This window comes from Nymphaea colorata, chromosome 9 (assembly GCF_008831285.2).
Source record: "Nymphaea colorata isolate Beijing-Zhang1983 chromosome 9, ASM883128v2, whole genome shotgun sequence".
Classification (NCBI taxonomy): Eukaryota; Viridiplantae; Streptophyta; class Magnoliopsida; order Nymphaeales; family Nymphaeaceae; genus Nymphaea; species Nymphaea colorata.
In genome coordinates this window covers 3,126,532-3,137,782 of record NC_045146.1, presented here as the reverse complement: position 1 = coordinate 3,137,782, position 11,251 = coordinate 3,126,532, and the positions used below count along the sequence as shown (strand labels likewise).

The following is an 11,251-nucleotide window of genomic DNA, read 5'->3' as shown; positions in this document are numbered from 1 at the left end:
AAATCCTCAACTTTAGTTTTTCTTATGAAGTATATGAAGTAGGAGTCATGAGCTTTTGATGTTTTCCAATTGTATTTAGATTAGCATATCATTTTATTAATTATTATACTAATATATTCTCCAAGGCCTTGTGAAGTAGGAGATAAACAAAAATTTCTATTAATTATTGATATTTTTTAATCACGATTACGTATCTGATGGAGAATATTATTAAGGATGTCAACTAGTTGGACTTGCACCAGATTCTGAAAGAAGAGATAGATTTGCAGATAGCACCTTTACTAGCCAGGTGGAGTTCATTGCCCACGACATGCTTGACTCAGATCTTCCTTGTTCCTGCTTGTCTACGAAAAGATCACTGCGTTTAGTCTTTAAATTTCTTACTCTAGATTTGATGATCAAACCAACTTAAAACGGTGATCCAAATACCAAAAGTAGCAGAGTCTCAAGCCAATTTGGTTTCATGATCAGATCCTTAACATGCTGATTTAAATCCAGGAACGATGAGCAGCTTTGGATAAGGGACTCGTCAGGATATCAACATGATGCGAGTTTATCGGATGTTGATGCATTTGGATTTGAATTTCCATTAAAATACAAATGAAAAAAACCAAATACATGTTTAAAACCAAATGTGAATCGGAATCTGATTCAAATGTGATTTCTTAAATCTGAATTCGTTCAATTGCTTGATCGGGTGTTAAATTTTTGCTTAAGTAAATAACTAATTTGAAACAGTTCAGTGCAGTTCAGTTCAATTGGATATCTAATCCGAGTCCAATCCTTTGACGTCGGTAGGCATATTCTGAGTCACAAAAATTATTCGAGTGGGTCTTTTCGCATTTTAATTGCCACTAAATTTTTAGTAGGAAAGTGCTATAAATTGCTCAGAAGCACGCGAGAGCGAGACATCGTTCTTGTGGGAAGTGCGGTTCTACGTCCCACCCTCTTGGTTTCTCTATTTTTCTGGTCAAAATCTTCATCTGAGTTTAGAAAAGGCGAGGCCCACGTTCCAGTTTGCTTTTTAATTTTTTGTCTTCAGTTTCTCTAATCTTGGTCGAGCATATTTCTTGATATAATGGCGCAATTTCGCGCCTTATTCACGAGAATCTCGTGTTTATCTCATTAGAGATTGAGTCCCTTAGGTTTGTGGTTGGGTAGATTGTTGCTGAAATATTGGGGTTTTGTCGTCCTTTCTATAGTTGGTATTGATTTTAGATTGTACTTTATTCCGTTAAAGGGTGGTAGTAATCTTTACTGAGGTTTTCTGATACCTGCAGCCTTTGCAGACTTTGCCGTTATCTGTTCCTCCTGCCGGAGACGCTTCCCTCTGCGTGCGGGTTTGTGATCGTCTTCCGGATTTAATCCGGAAACGATGTCGAAGTTGGAGAAACTTGCGTCCATTGATGCACAACTGAGGCTTTTGGCGCCGGGAAAGGTCTCGGAAGATGATAAATTGGTTGAATACGACGCCCTTCTTCTGGATCGTTTCCTCGACATTCTTCAAGCATTGCATGGAGATGATATCCGAGAAACGGTATTATAACTGAAGCCACCACTCTTTGTTGCTAGATTCTTATGCAGGTTTTCTTTGTATAGATTGCTCTTTTCTGGGTATTTCTGTTTGGGGTTGATAGGCAAAGTTAGGATAATAAACTTTATTTTGCCAGTGCTTGTTGGTGCTTCTTCATGTGACAGAGCCTGTTGGGTGTTGGGTGTTTAATGATCTGAAGATCTCCAGCGGATTGAAATTGACGTCAAGCCTATCTCCTTAATGTATCGATTACCGAGTGAATTCGTCTCGGAAAATAAGGAATAAGTTTGATGTTTATGTATATTTTCTTTATTGTATGAACCTGCTTGGAGGGTATTGATCTGGAGAAGATAACAGGAAGCTCCTGATCTGACTTGCTTTTATTGGCTGTTCTTTTTCTTTAATGAAAACTGGTTAAACTTTGAGGGTTCACTCGTCTTGCTGGATTTTTAGCAGATCTATTGTTTGTAACTTAATTCCGTATTTTTAGGTTCAAGATTGCTACGAGCTTTCGGCCGAATATGAGGGGAAACGTGATACCCAAAAGCTTGAGGAGCTTGGAAATGTCTTGACAAGTTTAGATCCAGGGGATTCAATTGTTGTTGCGAAGTCCTTCTCACACATGCTTAGCTTGGCTAACTTGGCTGAAGAGGTTCAGATTGCATACAGAAGGCGGAACAAGCTTAAAAAGGGTGATTTTGTGGACGAAGGTTCAGCTACAACTGAGTCGGATATTGAAGAAACTCTGAAAAGATTAGTAGTACAGTTGAATAAGTCACCTGAAGAAGTTTTTGATGCCCTGAAAAATCAAACTGTTGATTTGGTTCTCACTGCACATCCCACTCAGTCAGTTCGAAGATCCTTGCTTCAAAAGCATGGAAGGTATGTAGGAATTATGAGTTCTCTTTGCTGCTACCTGTCACTCCGCAATCAGGTTTTCCCCGTAGCAACTCCGTTTGCTCAGAATTTTGACGAGCTTGGCCTAGTAAGGAATTGTTCCTGGAGTCTCGTGGACTTAAACTGGAACCTGTTGTGAAACTGGAGATTAGTTTCTTTCAAGGATTAATCTGCATAGTTTACTTAATGTCAACATATTGACAAATCAAATGGTTACCCGGATTAAGCCACTGAGAAGTTGGATTATTCAATTTTTTTTCTGCGTAAGTTGTTGGGGTCCATTATGTGCTTTTCCATAATTCTTGGATCCAAAATTTGGTACCCTTGCTTATTGTCCGAGATCAGTTGTCTACTATAGAGTCAACTTGGTTTCTCAAATGTGTGGCTACTCTTGACTTTATGTATGATCAAAGTCTGAGTTGGGCTTGAAAACCTACAAAACCAAATATGGATTAAGTGTTGTAGTACTGGACTTAACTGTTAATAATTAACAGAAAATACTGCTTCCAAGGATAATATCTTCTTTGTCACCATCTATTCTAGCAAAGAATAGTCACTTGACTGTTGGCCTATACTGTTTGATGTCTGTAATAAATGTTTCCTTCTTCTTATAGCAAATATATGCTGACAGTCCATTGTAAGAACAGTTTGTCATATTATATTTTCCAATCAAGTTGCACTACCTTATTTGCAACATTGTTTTTTGTAGGATCCGTAATTGTCTGACCCAATTGTATGCCAAGGACATTACTCCTGATGACAAGCAGGAGCTTGATGAGGCTTTACAGAGAGAGGTAATTTCTGTGTACATAATTCTGTCGTCGTTCAATTGCTACTTTTGGTACCAACCATCAGTACTTGGAAATGCTGCTAGAATATAATACATTCTTGCACCCCAGCAATTCATCATCGTTTGCAGTGACCTTCTGTCATATTGTAATGTACTTATTAGGGAAGTATTATCTAAGTCACACGGGTATGTGTGATTTGCCCATGTACCCATGTCGGTACGTGGGTATGGCTGCATTTTAAAACATATTGTATTTTCAAACTTAATTTTGTTTTTTCCCTTCTTTTGTATTTCCCTTCCACCAAGGTCTATATTTTCCTCTCATTTTTCTTTAATTTTGAGAATTTTTGTGGAATATTATATATATAATATATATATTTACATATACACTCTGTCGTACCTGCCTAGACACTGTACAACCTAGATTTTTTTCCTTCTTCATTCTCTTCTTCCTCTTATTTTCTTCTGTTTCTTTTGCTTGCTGAGGCTTTTTTTCCTTTTTTTTTTTTCCTTTCCTTCCTCTTCTGGGACCTGAAGTAGTTTCCTTCTTCTTCTTTCCTTTATTTTGTTGTCTCTTTTGCGTGTTGAGGCTTTTTTTTCCCCCTTTTTTCTCTTTTCCTTCCTCTTCTGGGACCTGAAGTAGTTTTAGTCAGGCCCTTCCTCTTCTTTATATCCTTACACCTATACCTACATTATAGTTTATATACCATTGGGTTTTGAAAGTTATATGTCATTTTAGGTTTTTAACTGCTATGTGCATGCACATATGTGTATTGATCTTCTTCTTCTTCTTCTTCTTACATATGTATTAGTCTTATTGATAATTTTTCTTGTGTATTATAACTATAGTAGTACAGTTTTACAACGCATAATGTTACATGGAGCTTGTGATTATGTTGGTGGTTTATATTCTTTTTTTCCTTTAAATTAGATTAGTAATTCTGAGTTTAAATTTTGGGTTTTAGGTTTTAGAATAAGAATTGTAGTAGTTGATACTTAGGAAATTAGAAAATTTTGCATGCTCTATAACATGGTGAAGCAGTGATGTTAAATTGTAAACTTCATCCTTTTGCTTTTATAACCCTTAAACTTCGACTATTTAACTTTATTAGATTTGCTCTTTCAAACTTTTGATTGTGCTTATTATCATGTCATTGAATGTTTGTGCAATTGATATTGTGTATTTTAATTGTTTCTGTTGTTAGAAGTTCATAATCATAAGCTTTCAATTAAGAAGTTATCAATTTTGTTGTTGTTAATTTAAAAATGAATATATTGTATTTTATTGGTTTAACTTTTTTGGGACCTGTTTAATGCACCTAGTCAGACCTAGGCTCTAGGCTCAATTCACTACCTCGGCTGCACATAGCACTTTTGCCAACATAGATTGGTAGACACTTGGTCTATATATAAATTCAGACATGCACACATCAATGTACATGTGTGTTTGCATTGAGACTGCTTGTTTTTAGTATTCTCAAGCCTTGACAATACTTTCTAGCACAAACTTATGGTTGTTGTTCTAGGAAAAAGACTTATGCAGTATTGATTATCTATTCAGTTAATTCAAAACCTTGTGGATGTGTTTTCGCTTTGATTCTTTGTTAGGATACTTGAATCTTTTTGACATAAAGGTCTATATCCCTTTTTAGTGAAAATTGGTGCATTGTAGGCTGTTGGAAGATATTCTTGGAAACCTTTCTGCAAGCCAAAACCTCTTAACATGGTGAATTTTCTCTATTTAAAAGTATATACAATCACATTTTTCTTAGCATCCCTAAACATTAGAAAATGAAGGTACTCTTAAGAGGGTTGTACCCTTGAGGTTCCTGAAGTCTGAATCATGCTAATCAATTGTGGATTTGACGTAATTTCACTTCCCTGGAACTATCACTACCCTTTCTGTTAGATACAAATGCTGTAGGTCATTTGGCTGCTGAATTATCTGATATTGTATTAACTTGTGTTTCTGCCTTGAAATGATTTGTAAATGTTTTCTAGAACTAATATTGTTTTAGAAGTATTTCTTAGATGTTGCTTCATTCTTCAGCTCATCTCTATTTGATCCTGGCATGAAAGTTCATATTCAGTACTGCAATATTATTCATTTAATAACACCTGACAGCCTAAACAGGAAGTTACATCCTTTTATTTTCACCACCATGACCAAATGGATCACGTCTGATTTTTATTTTATCTATTTATCATGGTAGCTGCTTTGCCTGACAGGCTAACTGTGTGTTAGTTTGGTTGATAAATGCCCAAATTTATTTTCTTTCATTAGCCTAGTGGACGAACCTCCTTCCATCTTATGACTGCAAACACCGAGTATTTAAAACTTAGGTTTCTTTTACGATTTTATTGTTTCCTGTGGCATCACTTGTTGATCTTCTTGCCTTCCTGTAAATATTTGGCAGATTCAAGCTGCTTTTCGGACTGACGAAATCAGGCGTACTCAACCAACACCTCAAGATGAGATGAGAGCTGGGATGAGTTACTTTCATGAAACAATTTGGAAAGGTGTTCCAAAGTTCTTACGTCGTGTTGACACAGCATTGAAGAACATAGGAATAGATGAACGTGTACCTTACAATGCTCCTCTTATTCAGTTCTCTTCTTGGATGGGTGGTGATCGTGATGGTAGGTTTTTCCTGTTATGAATTGATATTCATTCTTGAGAATATGTAGGCTAGTTCCCTTATCATTACAATGATGACTGACAAATCACTTCTGCTTTGGTCCATATGTCTTTCTGACTAAATAAATGTCACATTGCTTCTCTCTCTCTCTCTCTCTCTCTCTCTCTCTCTCTCTCTCTCTTTCTCGACTGGAAAGATAGGCAGACCTTGACCAGAGATTGCATTTCAAGTTTACAGATCTGAAACACATGGAACCTAATCTAGCGGCTTGTCTTTCTACAATCTAGTTTGTACTATCAGCGAGCTTTGCAAGAGTCTCTATGATCCCATTTTTATCTCTTTTACCGGCCTCACACTTAACCACTTGAAGCGATTCAGTCAGATTGTGATCTCTTCCTTGTTTGGATTTGTTTCCCCTCCTTCCTATCATGCTTTGCATTCTGACTTGGTCTCTTCTAGTTAAACAGATCAAGAGTTCAATGAAGTATAGACATTCTTTTTACACCTCTGCTAGAAATTTCTAATCTGAGACAATGCTTCTCCTTACTTAACAATGCTGCTTGCTGTGATATTCTTGCCATTTCAATCCCTGAATATCTCCCTCTCTTAATGATAGGTTGATGACAATGTATGATGAGTACTCATTCAATCAAACTATTGCCAAATCCACTTGTAACAAAATATGGCTGTAACATCAGACTCCATGAGTAACCTTGAGTTTTTTTCTTTGCTAAGTAGTTGATCTTTTGTTGCAGGAAATCCTAGAGTAACTCCTGAGGTGACAAGGGATGTCTGTTTGCTCGCTAGAATGATGGCTGCAAACCTATACTATTCTCAAATAGAAGACCTTATGTTTGAGGTATAAACTTTCCGTATGTTTTTTTCTTTATCATGCTCATGTTGCAGACTTTTACATAGTTAAATGTCAATTGTCATGTCCATTGGTGGGATTTGGCTAGCTGGTGAGGCAATTGCAGTGTAGAAGAAGAGTGATCTGTAAGAGAGTGTGTGTGTGAGTGAGAGAGAGAGAGAAACAGAGCTTTTAACCAGTCATAGGGAAACAGAGATTGCATAGTGGCATATTCAGGCCTCTAGACGGACTTTACTAATGTGGAAGGTTTTGTCGAATGTTTATGTATGTAACTTCTTCTAATTTGTAACTTTTAAATTTCTTTCTCTTTGCAGTTATCTATGTGGCGCTGCAGTGATGAGCTTCGCGTTCGAGCAAATGAACTACATAGCTCCTCACGAAGAGATGCAAAACACTATATAGGTAAGCAGATGAACTTGCTATCAAAAAATTTCCCACAATAAAACTGAGTGCTTTCATCTGTAACTGCTGGTATTTCTGTTTAACTTGCAGCAGGAATAGCTTACTAATGGAAAGATTTGTCTTTAATTGGCTCATCTACTTGTATTTATCATTTTCTCATAAAACTGCTGTTAATTTGTGTTCATCTTGCAGCAGTAATAACTTTCTGATTGAAAAAGTTGTCTTCACTTTGACTTATCTAGTGATATTTGAGATTTTCTCTTGAAGGAATATTGAAAATAAAATTATCTTTTTCATCATCATTGAGGAAATAGTGTATCTGAATAACTGGGACTCTTTTGTCAAACCTTGTGATTTTGTTGATTAGAGATATTTTTGTTCATTCTTCATTCAAGCGACTCCCTTGGTTGGAGGTGCTCAATTTGTGTATTTCTTTTGAACTCAGAATTTTGGAAGCAAATTCCCCCAAGTGAGCCATATCGAGTTATACTTGGAGATGTTAGAGATAAGTTGTATAATACTCGTGAGCGTTCTCGCCAACTGCTGGCCAGCGGATTTTCTGATATTCCAGAAGAAGCAAGCTTTACAAATGTTGAGCAGGTTTTTCCCTAGAAAGACTTTTACTTATTGCTGATAGTACTTTCAAGGAAGCATCATGAATTTGTCAATTTTCAGTTTCCTTTACTAGCTCTCCAAGTAGTAAAGAGATTATACATTCTTCAGTTAAACATCCTTTTAACTATGGTTGTCCATATGCTAATCAAATACTGGTTTCTATCTTGTTTCAATGTAGTTTCTGGAACCACTTGAACTATGTTATCGATCACTTTGTGCTTGTGGTGACCGGCCAATTGCTGATGGAAGCCTTCTGGATTTCTTACGCCAAGTGTCAACATTTGGTCTTTCACTCGTAAGGTTGGATATCAGACAAGAGTCTGATAGACACACTGATGTCATGGATGCAATTACCAGGCACTTGGGAATTGGTTCGTATCGTGATTGGTCAGAGGAACAGCGTCAGGAATGGCTGCTGTCAGAACTTCGTGGAAAACGTCCGCTATTTGGTCCTGACCTTCCCAAAACTGAGGAAATTTCAGATGTGCTGGACACGTTTCATGTAGTTGCTGAACTTCCATCTGACAATTTTGGAGCTTACATCATCTCAATGGCCACAGCTCCATCGGATGTTCTTGCTGTTGAGCTCTTACAACGTGAATGCCGAGTGAAGAAACCACTGAGAGTAGTTCCATTGTTTGAGAAGCTTGGTGATCTAGAAGCTGCCCCTGCTGCTGTGGCTCGACTCTTTTCTATTGACTGGTACATGAATAGGATTAACGGAAAGCAAGAGGTCATGATTGGATACTCGGATTCTGGCAAAGATGCTGGAAGATTGTCAGCTGCATGGCAGTTGTATAAAACTCAGGAGGAGCTTGTTAAGGTTGCCAAGCAGTATGGAGTGAAGTTGACAATGTTCCATGGTAGAGGAGGAACGGTTGGCAGAGGTGGTGGCCCTACACATCTTGCCATATTGTCTCAGCCACCTGATACCATCCATGGATCTCTTCGTGTCACTGTACAAGGTGAAGTTATAGAGCAGTCATTTGGAGAGGAACACCTATGTTTCCGAACTCTTCAGCGTTTTACTGCTGCTACCCTTGAGCATGGTATGCATCCTCCAGTTTCACCTAAGCCAGAGTGGCGTGCCTTGATGGATGAAATGGCTGTTATAGCCACTAAGGAGTATCGATCCATTGTGTTCCAGGAACCACGTTTTGTGGAATATTTCCGCCTTGTAAGTACTCTTACCTAAGTCTCTGCTACAAATTCTTCATATGCTTTCTGCTCATTATTATGAAACTCTTTTTTGGTTTATCTGCCCCCCCATGCATTGATGCAAGGGGAAAATGTTCTCTATTTTTTCCAATAGGCGAGTGTTATATGTGGATATATTATGACTATCACAATTTTCTGGTACTACTAAAACTAATTTGCAGTAGCAAAAATTTTCTTTCATGTCGTAATTTTTTTACCAATATATGCTTTGTTTAGTTTGAACATTATTTTATGTTGTTCTGGCAATTGGTAATTGCTTTCGAAGCTGTTAATCGTTGCTTTTACAAAAATGTTCTAAATGCTACAAAAAAGATTTTGTCCCAGCCAGATTGCTTAACTCTATTAAATTCAACAGGCAACACCAGAGATGGAATATGGTCGAATGAATATTGGAAGCCGACCATCTAAAAGGAAACCAAGTGGAGGGATTGAATCACTTCGTGCCATCCCATGGATCTTTGCATGGACACAAACCAGGTTCCATCTTCCGGTTTGGTTAGGATTTGGAGCAGCATTCAAGCATGTTCTTGATAAGGATATCAGAAACCTCAGTGTTCTACAGGCCATGTACAATGAGTGGCCATTTTTCAGGGTCACACTTGATTTGGTTGAGATGGTGTTTGCCAAAGGAGATCCTGGTATAGCAGCTCTTTATGACAAACTGCTAGTGTCTGAAGGACTATGGCCATTTGGAGAGCGCCTGCGATCCGACTATGAAGAGACCAAACGCCTACTTCTTCAGGCACGATCGTTTGCTCTCTCTCTCTCTCTCTCTCTCTCTCTTTTATTTTTTTATTTTTACGGGGGGAAGGGGGAAGGGGGGAGGCGGGTACTTGCTTTACTGACCTCAAACTGTATGTCAGTTGTATTTGCAAGCATTCTTGCAGGGATACTCGCAAGTCAGAAACCATAAACTTTTTATTGTTCTGCTGATGTGAAAGCTTGCTCTGAACTCTTATGCAGGTTGCCGGCCACAAAGACCTTCTTGAAGGAGATCCTTATCTGAAACAGAGGCTGAAATTGCGAGACGCACACATCACAACCCTCAACGTATGTCAAGCTTACACACTTAAGCGGATCCGTGATCCCAATTTCCTTGTGAACGTCAGGCCACATATATCAAGGGAGATCACAGAAGCAAACAGTTCAGCTGCGGAACTGGTTAAGCTGAACCCAACGAGCGAGTACGCCCCAGGCCTGGAGGATACTCTCATTTTGACCATGAAGGGAATAGCTGCTGGCATGCAGAACACTGGCTGAAGTGATTAGGGGCCATTTTGCTCCAATGGAGTTTGTATCTTCTAATTTATGCAGTGAGAGTCCCACAGGAACTGAGAATTAGATTATTGAGAGGTTTCTTAAGAGGGTTTTTTGCTGTAAACCCTTTGGCCAATATAGGTGCTTCTCGAATTTCTTATGGTTCCTATGATTATTCATAATAAGTGGAAGAACATTGAAATGCTAGTATTTTCAACTTTTAAATTGTTATGCTTCCTCTTTTCTCCTTGATTTTCCTCATTCTTGTGGCATCTATGTATGCGGAATGCTTCTTGGTTAGTTCTAAAGGGAATGGAAAGATGTCATTGGGATGAATGAGATAATGATACAGGTCCAAGGGCTACTTTTGTTACTTAAGCAATCTTATCCTACAGAGTGATACTAAATAACCATGTTCAAGATGATTCATGTAATGAAGCCATGAGCAAAACGATGACTTGGAGTCAATTTAACCGAGTCTTGAGCAAGAGCCTGAATGGTTTTCCGCTATGTCCGAGGCTGGGCCAACCATGCATGTTGGTGCGCATCTGCATGCATCGATGCGCGTCGTGTAGTGTCCCGGTGACTTGTCATGTTTGAATATATATCAAAAAATATGGTTGAAAATGAAGCTTTCCTCGTGCGTGTTGCTTGCTTCTTGGGAGCAGGTAGACAAGATCCACCACCTTCGCCAAATTCACATGTAACCTTGTAGCTGTCATGCAACGTCTTCTTCTCTTTCACCCCATGTTTCCTTCACGCTCCTGCCTCATCATGCTGGCTACTACAACTTACACATGGCGGCTGGCTGTTGGACCGCTTTGAATACTCATCTCCAATCCCAATTTTAACAACATGGAAGTCTTAAAAAAATAAAAACGGTACAAATTCAGGACCAGATTTGTGTATAGCCAAATATTTATCAAACCGGACCCAAAAATCTGTAAAATCAAAAAAGCTCTTTTCGGGTTCAGAACTTGAAGTATGAACCCGATCCCAACCCTGTAACTTTGAATATTTATCAGATC

At 38.3% G+C, this 11,251-nt stretch overlaps 1 protein-coding gene across 4 annotated transcripts; it reads left to right on the top strand.

Moving 5' to 3' along the window:
- The first annotated feature begins 858 nt into the window (after positions 1-858).
- Positions 859-10,448, top strand: LOC116260312 (phosphoenolpyruvate carboxylase, housekeeping isozyme). 4 transcript variants are annotated; one of them, XM_031638556.2, is made up of 11 exons: positions 859-998; positions 1,290-1,537; positions 2,025-2,416; positions 3,141-3,225; positions 5,639-5,861; positions 6,616-6,719; positions 7,046-7,133; positions 7,579-7,733; positions 7,927-8,925; positions 9,322-9,708; positions 9,930-10,448. In XM_031638556.2, the coding sequence occupies exons 2-11, from the start codon at positions 1,376-1,378 to the stop codon at positions 10,224-10,226; spliced, it is 2,892 nt and encodes a 963-aa protein (XP_031494416.1). In that variant the 5' UTR covers positions 859-998; positions 1,290-1,375; the 3' UTR covers positions 10,227-10,448. The 4 variants fall into 4 exon arrangements, with proteins under 4 accessions (XP_031494416.1, XP_031494415.1, XP_031494417.1 ...); XM_031638555.2 differs by having other exon boundaries at positions 1,281-1,537; XM_031638557.2 differs by lacking the exon at positions 859-998 and adding an exon at positions 1,067-1,205 and having other exon boundaries at positions 1,281-1,537.
- Positions 10,449-11,251: the final 803 nt, after the last annotated feature.

Bases quoted from the DNA above. Each gene is read 5' to 3' on its own strand.
- LOC116260312 (XM_031638556.2), top strand. From the start codon at position 1,376: ATGTCGAAGTTGGAGAAACTTGCGTCCATTGATGCACAACTGAGGCTT. The intron at 3,226-5,638 runs GTAATTTCTGTG...AATATTTGGCAG, and splicing joins ATGAGGCTTTACAGAGAGAG to ATTCAAGCTGCTTTTCGGAC. The intron at 5,862-6,615 runs GTAGGTTTTTCC...CTTTTGTTGCAG, and splicing joins GATGGGTGGTGATCGTGATG to GAAATCCTAGAGTAACTCCT.